The sequence below is a fragment of the Mus musculus genome, chromosome 19 (assembly GCF_000001635.26).
Source record: "Mus musculus strain C57BL/6J chromosome 19, GRCm38.p6 C57BL/6J".
NCBI classification, from domain to species: Eukaryota; Metazoa; Chordata; class Mammalia; order Rodentia; family Muridae; genus Mus; species Mus musculus.
The window spans coordinates 44,970,886-44,984,812 of NC_000085.6; the positions used below are offsets into that span (position 1 = coordinate 44,970,886).

The 13,927-nt window shown below is 41.5% G+C and overlaps 1 protein-coding gene and 1 long non-coding RNA gene across 7 annotated transcripts in view; one reads left to right on the forward strand and one right to left on the reverse strand.

Annotated features, from left to right (window-relative positions):
• Positions 1-12,901, forward strand: part of Slf2 (SMC5-SMC6 complex localization factor 2) — a 65,281-nt gene extending 52,380 nt beyond the window's left edge. For 4 of the 6 annotated variants that reach the window (XR_001782585.2, XR_386468.4, NM_172638.2 and 1 more), the window contains 6 exons: positions 713-800; positions 2,249-2,380; positions 2,723-2,800; positions 4,744-4,830; positions 8,276-8,344; positions 9,671-12,901. Coding sequence is in view for 3 of the 6 variants with exons in the window: in NM_172638.2 (NP_766226.2) it covers positions 713-800; positions 2,249-2,380; positions 2,723-2,800; positions 4,744-4,830; positions 8,276-8,344; positions 9,671-9,706 (490 nt within the window). In the remaining 3 variants the exon portion in view is untranslated. Of the gene's footprint in view, positions 1-712; positions 801-2,248; positions 2,381-2,722; positions 2,801-4,743; positions 4,831-8,275; positions 8,345-9,670 lie in introns of those variants that run through there. The other 2 variants (XM_006527000.4, XM_017318163.2) reach the window with 2 other exon arrangements.
• 4930414N06Rik (RIKEN cDNA 4930414N06 gene) lies at positions 1,232-13,665 on the reverse strand. Its single transcript, NR_040294.1, has 3 exons — positions 13,590-13,665; positions 2,118-2,396; positions 1,232-1,486 (listed from the first exon to the last, which is right to left on the reverse strand). It is a non-coding gene; the product is annotated as an RIKEN cDNA 4930414N06 gene (long non-coding RNA).
• Between the last annotated feature and the right edge of the window lie 262 nt (positions 13,666-13,927).

The following is a 13,927-nucleotide window of genomic DNA, read 5'->3' on the forward strand; positions in this document are numbered from 1 at the left end:
GTGCACTTACATATAATAAATAAATAAATAAATAAATAAATAAATAAATAAATAAATAAATAATCTTTAAAAATAAATAAATAAAAAGAAGAGACCAACATCACTGAGGTGAACTCTGGAAAGTGTTTTCTGAGCCATCATGCTCAACCTTCTTTTCTACTTTTTTTTTTCTTTTGAGACAAGTTCTTTGTAGCTCAGGCTAAGTCTGGACTCAGCATGTGGTAGTGAATGGTCTTGAACTCCTGATGTTCCTGCTGAACAGTAAGATTATAGGTGTGCACTGCCATATCACTGAGTGCATGCTAGGTAGGCACTGCCAACTGAACACTATCCCAGCCCCCAGCAGTTCTAACTTTCTTTTTCTTTTTAAGATTTATTTATTATTTTATGTAAGTACACTGTAGCTGTCTTCAGACACTCCAGAAGAGGGCACCAGATACGGATGGTTGTGAGCCACCATGTGGTTGTTGGGATTTGAACTCAGGACCTCTGGAAGAACAGTCAGTGCTCTTAACTGCTGAGCCATCTCTCCAGCCCCCAGCAGTTCTAACTTTATGTGTGTGGTTTTTTTACATGAATAACTTGTGGCTCTGTAACAGTTGTTTCTTCTACAGCCCTGGGAGAGAGACTGAGACTTCTTTGGGCACATTTGCTTGCCTGTCAAGCAGTATTGTTTAAACACATTATAAATGCTTTTTATTTTTAATTCCAGGCAGCTGAGGCAGTGCCTCAGTCTGGTGATGATGTCAAAGCTTTTGGATGAAAAGCATGAAGATATTCCTAATGCCAATAACCTTCAGGTAAAAATAGGTTTTTGTTTCTAATAAGTGGGAGAGTTAGATGTTAAGAAATATAAATTTATGAGTTCTAAGTCAGAATTTGGGAAATATTTATGAATTCTAAATCAGATGTCCTGATTAGCTGGGTATGGTAGCTCATGCCTTTAATCCTAGCACTCTGAAGGCAGAAGCAGCTGGACCTCCCAAGTTCAAGGGCAACCTGGTCTACACAATTCTAGGAAGCTAGTGCTACACAGAGAAACTGACTCAAACAAAACAAAAAAGTCCTTATTAAATTCAACTTTCAAGCATGATACTGTTGATACAATCTTTAGCATGATACCTAATAAAAAAGATTCAGGTTTTTTAAAATCTGTAATGAAGATAGTATAGCCTCTACCCCATAGGACAGTTACAGACCGATGAATTAAATAAACTACAATTGCCATTAACAGTTACGACATTGAGAATTTATTCAGTTTCCCAAGACTAGCAGTGTGATGATAGGATTAGAAGTTTCAGAGCTATTAACCACATCTTATACTTATTTTAATACACGTGGTCTTTATAGATAATAGAACTTAATGTGGTTTGCCTCCAATTCTTGTCAGTAGAGACATATGAATATGCATATATAGGAACACCACGATGAGTTCTGGTGACTTTGTAAACAGTGGTAGCACTTATAGGACTGCCTTTTGTTGGATCTGAAAAAAAAATCACAAAACTTCATCTGGATGTGTCTGTATTGTTTGAATTGCAATTCTCTATAAGGTAATAAGTTATATCCTAGGAATAAATAAAAGTGATACTCTACTCTGGGAGATGTAATTTAGTTGTATAAACCAACATGTAAGAATGTGCACAGGATGCTACTGGACAGAACTGACTCCCGCTCTATAGTCAAGTGGACATGGATTTGATTATAGATAGGTCAGCTCCATTCCTGAGCCATTAGGATAATTTAAAGCCCTCAATGCATTTAGTTATATTTATAGCCACCAAAGGATCCAGGATAGATTTCTGCTGTTGGTCTTACTAATGTCTGTGTTGTCTAATACATTTTTCCTTTATATCTGTATAAAAGTGGACCGAATGAATATAATTTCCCATCAGGCTTAGTGCTCAGTGTCAGCCATACGTGCCACTCACTAATAGCCCAGTCCGCCTTGAACTCTCAGTGATGCGTCCTACTTCAGCCTCAAGAGTTGGGATTGCAACTATAAGCCACCACATTGGATAGTGCTTCTTTTTTAGAATTCAGTGACCTCTGTTGTAATATCTCTTAATCTTGTCCTAAGCAGTTATCCTAGATTACTAAATGGTAACATAAAATACCTGAAGCATTTGAGGACTTTGGAGGAAACAGAAAAATGGGTAGCAGAGAACTGGGGGATGGGGATGGGCACACTGGAATTAGCTCAAGGAATGCACTGCTCAGACTTGACCAGTCTCTCTTCTCTTGACAGATCTCGGTCCTGCATCGATATCTTGTGCAGATGAAGCCTTCTGATTTGTTGAAGAAAATGGTCTTGAAGAAAAGGGCCGAACAGCCAAATGAAACTATTGATGACAGTCTTCATTTAGAACTTGAAAAGCAGGTATCCAGAGCTAGAGCTGAGAGAATAAACACACAGGACATTCAGTAGATCAAGTTTTATAGTTCATTGCTTTCTGGAAGGTTTTCAAAACAGAGAGTTGGGGTGGAGGCTCATTGTTAGTGATGTAATAGGCTCTCCTGTGGCCCAGCGCTAAGCAGTTGTAAGGGAGTAAGAAGCACTACTTAGTTTAGAAATGAGAAAGTCAGGTTTAAGTACACAGCTTTCCTTCCTCACAGACTACGTGAAATCCTCTCTCTCCTGGGCAGCTCTGTAGTCTGTAGACTGGAATGGTGTTTATACTGGCTTTTTCATGGGTAGTAACTTTGTTCATCTCTCTAACAGGCATATTACCTGACCTACATCCTTCTTCATTTAGTTGGGGAAGTTAGTTGCTCTCATTCTCTTTCTTCTGGACAACGGGTAGGTAATATTTAGTGTTATTGTAAATTGGTGTTTCCATTTCCTATGTGTGTGTAGGAAAAAAAACTTACTGGTTTTGCTCTAAAAATGAGAGTGTGCTCTGGAAGATGGGAAGTCATGGTGCCCTACAACTGTATCCTAGTGACAAGAATGACTTGACAACAGTTTTGTTGGAGTAGAGCTCCATGATCATAGCCTGGCAATAGTGTAATGATTCATAAGATACCAGGGGCACCAAACGGACTAGCTCCTAGATGGTTTGTCCCCACTTTCTTCCTTTGAACCTCCTCCACTCACTTTTGTTTTCCTTTAGAAAAATTAAAATGCCTTTAAAAATGCTTATTTAGAGGGACCAGGGAGATGCTTGGTGGTGTAAGGTGCTTGCTGCCAGGATTGACAACCTGAGCTCAATCCCCAAGGCTGACGCGGTAGAAGGAGAAAGCCAACCTATGCATGTGTCTTGACTGCCACACACATATTTTTTTTTTTTTAAGATTTATAAGCTGGGCGTGGTGGCTCATGCCTTTAATCTCAGCACTTGGGAGGCAGAGGCAAGCGAATTTCTGAGTTCAAGGCCAGCCTGGTCTACAGAGTGAGTTCCAGGACAGCCAGGGCTACACACAGAAACCCTGTCTCAAAAAACAAAAACAAAAAAAATTATGAATTTTATGTATATAAGTGCTCTATCTGCACATATACCTGCATGTGAGTGCTGGGATTAAAGGCATGCACTACCTTGCAGACATTTGATTCTCTATTAATAAAAACCTACGTTTGCTGACCAAACTGGCTTATACCTATAATCCAGAATTTTGAGGCTGAGAAAGGAGTAATAGCATGAGTTTGTGCCTGGACTGTATAGTAAGTTCCAGGCTAGACTACAGAGCAGTGATTCTCAGCCTTCCTAACACAGGACACTTTAATACAGTTCCTCATGCTGTGGTGACCCCAACTATAAAACTATTTTGTTGCTACTAAATCATAACCATAACTTTGCTACCGTTCTTTGAATTGTAATGCAAATATCTGATATGCAGGATACCCCCAAGGGGTCAGGTTGAGAAGTGGCTGCTCTAGAGTCATATCCTGTCTTCAGAAATAGAAACAAAACAAATTCCATAAAACCAGGTGTGGGTTGGGTGTGGTTTGCTTATCTTTCATCTCAGCAGATGCAGGCATATCTCATGAGTTTGAGCCCTGCCTGCTCTACATAATGAGTTCCAAGCTAGCCAAGGCTATATAGTGAGAGTCTGTTTCTAAAATAATGCAGTTTAAAAGCATGAGACTGGCAAGGTGTTTTAGCAGGTAAAGGGCTTGCGAAATAGGCAAGCCTGTTAACCTGAGTTTACTTCCCAGAATCCATGGAAAGGGAGGACAGAAGCAGCTCTATAAAGTACCGCGGTTTGTACACCCATGCACACACATATGTTCCTTCATGGAAGTGTGCACACTTGAGTGCGGGTGCCCTTGAAGGCCTAAGACCCCCAGATCTGTTGAAGTTATAGTTAACAGATGATAAGATGCCTAATATGGGTTCTAGAGCTAAAATCTACTGAACCATCTCTCCAAACCCAGTAAAGGCCAAGGATGCTGGTTTTCTTTTAAAGTAAGAGCAGAGAGTACTGGCACACGCCTGTGGATACATCATTCTCTGCAGTCACGAGGGGGGGGGAAAGTTACTATGAATTAAATTGTGTGTACACAAGTGCTAAAGCCCAAGTGGCAGTCAGTGCTCATTCCACCTTATGGGGGCTCAGGGTTTAAGTTAACTAGCAACGAATTATAACTATTGTGCTCTTATGGAAGCCAACACCTTTCATAGGTGGGACTCCATCAAGTAAGTTTTAAGCAATTTCGGGTTTTTTAAAACTGCGTTCGTTGTTTGTTGTTTTGTAAGACTTCAGGATTGATTTCATCTGTTGTGTTTGTTTTGTTTTGTATAGAAACACTTCGTGCTGCTTTGTGGGGCTTTGGAAAAGCATGTTAAGTGTGATATTAGGGAAGATGCAAGACTTTTCTACAGAACTAAAGTAAGTATATTGTTTATGGTGGGTGTGTAAGCATATCCATGATTTTTGGTCTAGGGACAGTTGTGAGTGTCAATCCTTGTTTTCTTTATACCCGATTTAAAACAACAGTCTAGTTGGCCTTAGAGCTTCCAGTTATTACATATGTGTACTGCTACAGCTGGCTACACTTGTTATGGGGATTTGAGCTCCAGCCTCAGGCTTACATACACAGTAAGCACTTTACCCACTGAGTGCCCTGCCTCCTGTTTTTATGTGTTGTTGGTAATGCCAGCACTTGGGAGTCTAAAGCAGGAGAACCTGGGTTCTAGGTCTTCTTGTGCAACACAATGAGGCCCTATAGGAAGAAAAGGAAATATAAGCAAGAGAAATACACAAGCTGTTCTCGGGGTGAGATGAGGGGGTGTGTGTGTGTGTGTGTGTGTGTGTAGGCGTGTGGGTATAGCTTATGTTGCTGTTCTTAAGGCTACTTAATTGGATACTCAGTTATATACTCATTTCAGAGAACATAAAAAGGACTTTTAAAGTAAAGACAGTTTACAGGGTCTTACTTTGTAGCCCTGCTGGCCTAGAATTTTTTGTTTAGAGCAGGCTATCTTTGAACTCACAAATCCACCTACCTGCCTCTGCCTTCCGAGTGTTTATCATAGGCATACACCACTATGCCTGGCTTTCCTCAAGCTTTTAGGGGTTAGTTTACATTTAGTTTACATTCATTAATTTCTTGGGTGGGGGTGGGTATGCACAAATTCCAGTATATGGGTATTGGTTGGGGTATAGAGGTCACATTTGGTCCTCTTGCCTCAGCCTCCAGTACCAGGAATGTTACTCACCACTCTGGGTTAGGACTTGGATAACAAGGCAGCTTCTACCAAGTGCTTTGCTTGTTATGTTGAAAGTACAAGTAAAAAGTAATCTCAGAGCAAATATATTTTTTCACTTTACTGTTTGTTCTGAAACTTCTGACACCCAAAGAGAAAAATTCTCTATCACTATTGGGACATTTTGTTCTTGTCATTATACAACGTAAAGCCCTTACACAGGGTAAGTTAAGTGCCTGCTGTACAAGCATGAGCACTGAGCCTGGATCTCAGTACCCACGTAAACAGGAGTGGTAGCACACAGCCGTAGCCCTGTGTTGGGGGAGGGAGGGGCAGAGACAAGTGGGGCCCCGTGCTCACCAATCAGCATCTAGCCGGGCTGCAAACAGTAAGTTATTCAATGAGTGACCCTGTCTCACAGCTGAGGTTAAGAAGAGTGAAGACTCTGTCCTCCGTACACAAAGCCTTAGCCTCAGAAGTATATTCTGCAGTGGGACTAGTTACTAACCTGTACATGCACTACTTTTGGCTGTTGCTGGCAGATATCCTAGAAGGGACCACTAAGGTTTAGATTTCATTCTCTTTTTTGGGGGGGATGGGGGGTTGGGTTTTTTTCAAGACAGGGTTTCTGTATAGCCCTGGCTGTCCTGGAACTCACTCTGTAGACCAGGTGGCCTCAAACTCCGCCTGCCTCTGCCTTCCAAGTGCTGGGATTAAAGGCGTGCGCCACCACGCCCGGCTCTCCCCCCCCCCTTACATTTAGTTTCCTATTTGGGAGATGACTGTGTAAGCCACATTGCTCATCTGAGGGTCATAGGACAACTCACAAGAATGGGTTCACTGTTTCCATGATGTCGGTTCCAGAAGTGAACTCAGGCCACCATACTTACACAGCAAGTGCTTTTAGCCACTGAGCCATTTCACTGACCTGGGCTTTGATTGTTAAAGCTGGCCCAGCAAGGCTGTCACCAGAGCCTCCTTCCAGAGTAGAACACTGGCCCTATAAACTGCTGCAGGGCATGATCTACTTGAAATGGATTAGTAGCTTTCTGCTTCCCCAGAACTTCTGTAGACAGGTGGTGGTTGTCATTGAGACAGTTTTCTAAACTTTACAGAGTGGGAAAACATGGAAATTTTAACTTTGTTTGTTTTTGACATAGAGTTTCTCTGTGTAGCCCTGGCTATCTCAAGCACTCCTGTGTAGCCCTGGCTGGCCTCAAATTCAGAGATCCACTTGATTCTGCCTCCTGTGTCTTCCTGACTTAGAGCCAGAAATGGTGGGTCGATTCTTTAATCTCAACACCTGGGAGACAGGTAACCAGATCTCAGTGAGTTCAAGGCCAGCCTGGTCTACATGAACCAGTTTTAGGCCTCAGAGCTACATAGTGAAATTATGTCTCTAAAAATTGTTCTGGCTTTAAATATCTTATTCTAGGTGTGGTAGGGCAGCCTGCAATTCCAGCCCCTGACAAGTGAAGGTAATGGGGGAAAGTCAGTCAACCACAGCTACACAGGCAAAAGTAGAAATTCCTTTGAAGGCAGAGTTGTGGTTCTCTGGATCATATTTAGTAACAGGAAATCAGGCATGGTGGTACATTGCTGTAACCCCTGTACTCAAGAGGCGGGGGCAAAAAATTGCTTTAAATTTAATGTTAATTGGTCTGGAGAGATGGCTCAGCAGTTAAGAGTACTGACTGCTCTTCCAGAGGTTCTGAGCTCCATTCCCAGCAAACACATGGTGGCTCACAACCATCTGTAATGGGATCCATTTCCCGCTTCTGGTGTGTGTACAGTGTACTCATATACATTAAATAATACTTTTTAAATATAATGTTAACCAAGGCTACATAGAGCAATCCACCTCATAAAATAAATTTTAAAAAGGAAATTGAGGACTGGAGAGATGGCTTCCTATTAAGAGAAGTGACCGGCCTTCCAGGGACCCGGGTTCGATCTCTAGCACTGGCGTAGCGGCTCACAAGTGTCCGTACGCGACAACTCCAGATCCAGGGCGTCGGAGGCTCTCCTGGCCTCAGTGAGCAATGAACAGATGCAAATGGGGGTAAAGCACCCATACCATACACATAAAAGAAAAGAAAATTAAGGATAGGTGTGATGGCTCAAGTCTTTGATCCTAACACTCAGGAGGCAGGGGCAGGTGGATCTCTTGAGTTTGAAGCCAGCCTGGTCTACATAGGGAGTTCCAGAATAGCCACAATTATATTAAGAGGCCCTGTCTCTAAAAGCAAATAAATATAAGTCATAATCATTGTACATTTTAGATAATAAAAAATTAATTATTGTAATAAAAGAAAATATGTTATAATTTGAAAGCATCCCCAAAAGATGAGAAGATGAATAGCTGCTTTGTTGTTGTTATTAAGTATAGGCCTGTGATAGCTATGAGATTGCAGGGGGGGGGGGGTGTTTCATTCTGTTGTGACTAGTTTTGTTGAAGCAGGATCTCCCAGCATCTCAGACTGCCCTTGGACTTTGAGCAGTCTTCCTGAGTGCTAGGTGCACAGTGTGCACCTCCATAGTAGTAGCTGTGAATGCTTTCTATCATGCTAAATTGATTTAAGTGAGGATACTTTGATCTGATTTTTCTTTCTCTTTTTGTTATTAAGGTGAAAGACTTGGTTGCCAGAATACATGGAAAATGGCAGGAAATAATTCAGAACTGTCGGCCTACTCAGGTGTCACTTTATTTAAGTTTTATTTATGAAAACTCCTGCATGATGTATATTTGTGTCTGAATTTTAGAGTTTGTTTCCTCTCTGTCCATTATTTTTAGAAATAGCTTGCCCCCATTTAAAGTGTCATAGTTTTATCAGGAGCTCACAGGTACTTACTTGTCCAGCTAAGATGCACAGTGCATTCACCACACTCTTCCGCAGGCCGCACCCCCCACCCCCCAGTCCTCCACCATGTTCAGGCCTCTCTTTGCTCCCCTTAAGATGCCTATCTGCTTTCTGTGGAAATTTTCCACTTGTAGATATTTCCTACACATGAATAAAGTATGTGGTCTGTTCATGATCAGCTTCTTGCACCTGACAATGATAAATCCATGTTATAAATGTATATCCTTTCTATTGCTAAATGACATATGTATGACATTTAATTTACCCACTTACAAAGCAAGCATGAGTTGTTCTGCTTTCTAACCATTAAGAATAACATCTCCATGAACATTTATTTCAAGTTTTTGTGAGTATGTTTTCAAAGGAAAACATCTTGAGCATATTGTTTGGTAGAATCCTGTGTTTTACCACATTTCAGTGGTCAGTGTTTGTGTGCTTACAGTGTGCTCTCTAGCCGGGTATAATAGTAGCACACAGTGTTGTCTCTTCCTCCACTGCTAGCATCAGGGGTGTGCACCGCCTCCCCTGTGCATTCTGAACTAAGGAGCAAACCCTGTGCATGCTAGGAAGATGATCAGCTGAGCTTGAAGATCTCCTCAGGCTCCCTTTGTGCAGTGTGGGGCCTTTGGTTGGAGTTTTTTAAATATTTTAGTTTGTATGTATGGGTGTTTTATGTTCATGTTTGTCTATGTACCACTTCTATGCCCAGTAACCTTGGTGACCAGAATAGTTCATCAGATCTAGGTAGGATTGGAGTTATATTTGTTGGCTGTAATTCGGTCCTGGGGATTAAATTCAGGTCCTCTGGAAGACTCATCAGTGCTTTTTGTTTTGTTTTGTTGAGACAGGGTTTCTCTGTGTAGCCCTGGCTGTCCTGGAACTCACTCTGTAAACCAGGCTGCACATGGTTGCTTTGTGCTTTTAGTCCCAGCACTTGAAAGACAGATGCAGGCAGGTGTCTATAAGTTCAAGGTGAGCTAGAGCTACATAGTAAGGCCCTGTCCCAAAAAAAGAAAGATTTGTTTTCAGAAATGGGTATATATAATTATTTTTTTTTAACTTTTATTATCAAAGCCTGCTGTCCAGTGACTAGTTTTAGAAGGATTAATTTCTAATCTGGTTAAATTTTTCCTTTTTTCTTTTTTTTTCCCCTTCTCTAAGGGGCAGCTTCATGACTTCTGGGTGCCAGATTCTTAACAGAAGTTAGAGCAGCAGAAATACAAACAAGGGCCTCTCCGAGAGGATTACTGTGGGATGCAGAGATGCTGAGGGGCACGGCTGTGTGCTGCTCGCATGCGTGGTGTGAGGCTGCTGGTGAAGACTTTCCCATTTCTGAAGCAGAGATGAAGATATGCCATCTGCAGCCGATGCTAGAGGGAAGACCAGGGGCCGAGGAAAGAAGGCGAGGGAAGCTGCTGGTAGCTACAGATCCAGGCTGCCCCTCCCCTCCTTGCTACGTTTTCAGCAGTTACCTTGTAAGGTGGCTTCATAACACTTGGATCATCACAGAAAAGAAGAAGAAAAGTGTGGACCAGCTTGAGTTGGACATTGAAATGAAGGCCTAAGTCCAGCTGGTTTTCAGTTCCCTTCTGGTTATTTTAGGGTACAAAGGGAAGGCTTAGAATAGAGCCCTGTAATTAGAAGTGTTGGTCTCTTCTATAACCCATAAACCATAGGCAGTTTCAGCCCATATATATCCCTTAGTATTCAAAATTATAAATCTGAGATTTTTAAATATATTTAAAATCAAGGAATAGACATCTGGTATGTTGTCAGACTGCCCTTAGAGGAAGAGATTAAGCTATAAAATAGTGACTGTTTTTAAAATGCCAGAACATTCATAGGCAGTTTGTTTAGGGTTTCTTGTAATGCATATATTTTTAAATACTGATTTAATCATAAAATCTCAGCTAAGCTAGAATTCTGGCCATTGGTAACTCTATTACAGAAGTCTGTGTAAAAAGGCTTCAAAATCTGGAAGTTTCCAAAATCCTTGTTTCCACAAGTATCATTTAGCAGAGGCCTTGATGGTGTTTATTTTGGGGACATGCATGTGAGTGTGTGTGTGTGTGTGTGTGTGTGTGTGTGTGTGTGTGTGTGTGTGTGTGTGTGCACGCGCGCGTTCGCGCACATGTACACGCACACTCAAGTTTGTATCTTGAAGTTGTTGCACTTGAAAACCACAGCTGCTCTAAATTCTTTTAAACACTGGAAAGCCATCCTTTAGTTTAGATGGTCGAGGGTTAGCAGAGGTGCACATGCTAGATTGAGCCTTAGGCCCTTTGAAAACTTTGGTAGTGACACTCCTGTTGACAGGTGTCAGTTTGGGGAGGTTTGCTTCCTAAAAAGGATGCCAACTGCTTATTCTTTGACTATTGGCTGGAGCAAGTGGCTTGCTCCCTCTTGAGCATGCTAATGTGTGTGTGGGTCCAGGTCAGGTGGTGGAAAAGGGAACTGGGCTCAGTGTTAAGGTTTGAGAGGAGAAAATAAGTTCTGAGAGCTAACTCTTTCTACCTCTAAACTGAGGCTTAGGAATAAAAACCATTGTATCTTAAATTCATCATTTAAATTAGCATTAGCGACTTTATAGCTCCTGTCAAGCATTGGGCAGTTAGAGATTTTATAGAGAAGACTACACAAATCACATTTTCAAGAATTGAGGCTGATCGAGGCTCCAAGAGTCAGACCAACAAGTTTTATTCTGTGTTGAGTTTACTGGTAAGAATATTGTCTTGATGCTACCTCTCAAGGGTATTGTTACAAATGCCACTATGGTTAAAGAGATAGATACGAAGAGCTATATTTGACTGAAGCTTGAAACTCTGGCATCTATCTGCCCAACGGTGGGGCTCTCACTCTGTAATTTAATCCTTGTAGATACATTGTTTGTGTGTAATTTTATAAGTGTTCATATTTTTCTCATTTTGCATTGTGTAAAGTGTACAAAATCTCAAAGTATAAAAATCTGCTTATATTGCTTGTAATTACAGTGTGTAAATATTTTCTATTGTGTACATTGACGGGGACAAGTGGGTTATTCAGGTTTTTAAGTGATCCTTTTATATTGCAGTTTCAACCAATAACCACCCATCAAATTTAAAACCACTTTGATACATTCTTATTTAGCAGGTCCTATAAGAATAAAATCTCTATTTTCAATTGTCTTTCTCCACTAGAGAAAAATACTTTATCTGTCCCTTTAAAATAAATGGCCAGACATCAGTTTCGGCCTCTGAATTTATGACTCTGGTAGCAGCCTTCAGTCTCCGGGTCAGAGTCCAGTCAGTATTTACATTTGGGTTCTTGTGGAAATGTTGTGGTTCTATTTTAGCACAAGTAGCTCATGGTTTTTAATCCCAAATCAAGTATTTTCCATCTTCTGAGTCCCTGTGCGTTGTCTCCCTCTGTCTGTTGTTGCCCAGAAAGTGGGATGGTAGCGAGGGAGGAAGTGCTCGCTGCACAGAGACTGTCAGGCCATACTTGGGACTGGGCAAACGAGCTTGCACTGAGCGGTGGTGTGTTTGGCAATATTACTGTGCCAAAAATAATCCTTGTCTCATTTTCTGGATGTGTGATGTCAAACTTTTTACCCTTACTGCAAGCTGAACATTAAAGTACTTGTGTTTATGCTTTTGTGTGTAACTGTTTGCCTTTCCTGACCTGCTTTTCTTGTTACCTGAAAGTACAGTTCTGTAACACATGTCAAGTGAAAAGGTTTTCCATGCTCAAGATCACCTGTGTAGCTCTGCAGTCAGTGTTGTGCATTGTTTTGTCTCTGTCCTGATGGCAACGGTGCCTTTGTCACCTTTCAGAAGGTTGGCTTTTTTTTTTTTTTAATGCAAGTAATAGCTTGCTTCGACTTCACAAAAAAAAAAAAAAAAAGAAAAGTGAAATATATATATATATCCCCAGTAATGATAGATAAGTTACCACCCAGGCTCTGTTTTTTGTTTGTTTGGCTTTTTGTTTTGTTTTGTTTTCTTCCCCTTTCCCCCCAATCAGAACAGACACAGTTGGTGGGGACAGTAATGTGTGGAGTCTTGAAACCAGGAGTGTTTTTCCATTTACAAACTGACTCATCGCCAAGCGGCTGGGTTGGAGAACTTTCTTGGCTTGTCTCTCAGGAGGCAAGGGTCTGCTACAGGTGGTGGGGGCGTGAGTCAGCACAATCCCATCTCGTGGCTATGCCTACTCTATGGTGCAGGCGCACCTCATCTGTGCCTCAGTTTCCCCGGGGCATTCTTGTCAGCCAGTTAATCTACTAGCTCTTAGGCAGTAAATGCAATGTGTTGTGGTTTGGTTTTTTTTTTTCCTTTAAAATTTTATACTGTCTTGTTTAAAGTCTTCTGAATGTATGTGTATGTGTTATTAAAACTTTTTTCTCAGCTTAAACGTGTCTGGCAACTTTTGATTGAGTAGTAGAGGTGGTTGAGTATCTAAAATACCCTGCTTTAAACTTGTTTTTAGGGGGCTGGAGAAATGGCTCAGTGGTTAAAAGCACTGACTGTTCTTCCAAAGGTCCTGAGTTCAAATCCCAGCAACCACATGGTAGCTCACAACCATCGTAATGGGGTCTGATGCCCTCTTCTGGTGTGTCTGAAGACAGCTACAGAGTACTTACATATAATAATAAATCTTAAAAAAACAAACAAACTTGTTTTTAGCTTGATGCCTTCTTTTAATCTGTGGGAAACGGAAACGGGCACAGCTCTCCACAGTTTATGTTTACAAAACCCAATTAATAATGTGCTGTGTGCTTTACAGGCAGGGTTTTTTGTTTTTTGTTTTGGGTTTTTTTTTTTTTTTTTTTTTTTTTTTGGTTTTTGAGGTAGGGTTTCTCTGTATAGCCCTGGCTGTCCTGGAACTAACTCACTTTGTAGACCAGGCTGGCCTCAAACTCAGAAATCCGCCTGCCTCTGCTTCCAAAATGCTGGGATTAAAGGCGTGCGCCACCACTCCTGGATTGCAGTCAGGAATTTAATAATCTCATTCTTAGCTCATCCTGCACATCCGTTTGGCTGCTCTTGCCTACCTACGTGTTAGGGTTTGGTGGTGAACAACACAAAATCATGGCTCTTACCTGATGGTATCGGGGGAAACAGGAGAGGAAGAAATACCCTTCATCTGGGTGTCTCTAAAATTCTAGAACCCAGAATCAAGAAAGGTGATGCCATACAGTGCAGAGCCACTTGTGACCTGGCAGGTGGGTTTATGACATGCCAGCTGTGGAAAGGCTGACACTCATAACAAACCTAGTACCTCATAGAAGGCTTAGGCATAGTTGCCAGGCCCCCAGTGCTGCAGCTGTTTTCTCCTTTAGGGTAAACTAGGTTGGAAAGATGGATGCTGACAGCCCAGGTAGAAGTAGACAGGTGCAAATACTAGGGATAGTCGCGGTGTTTGAGGAAAAGACCTAGG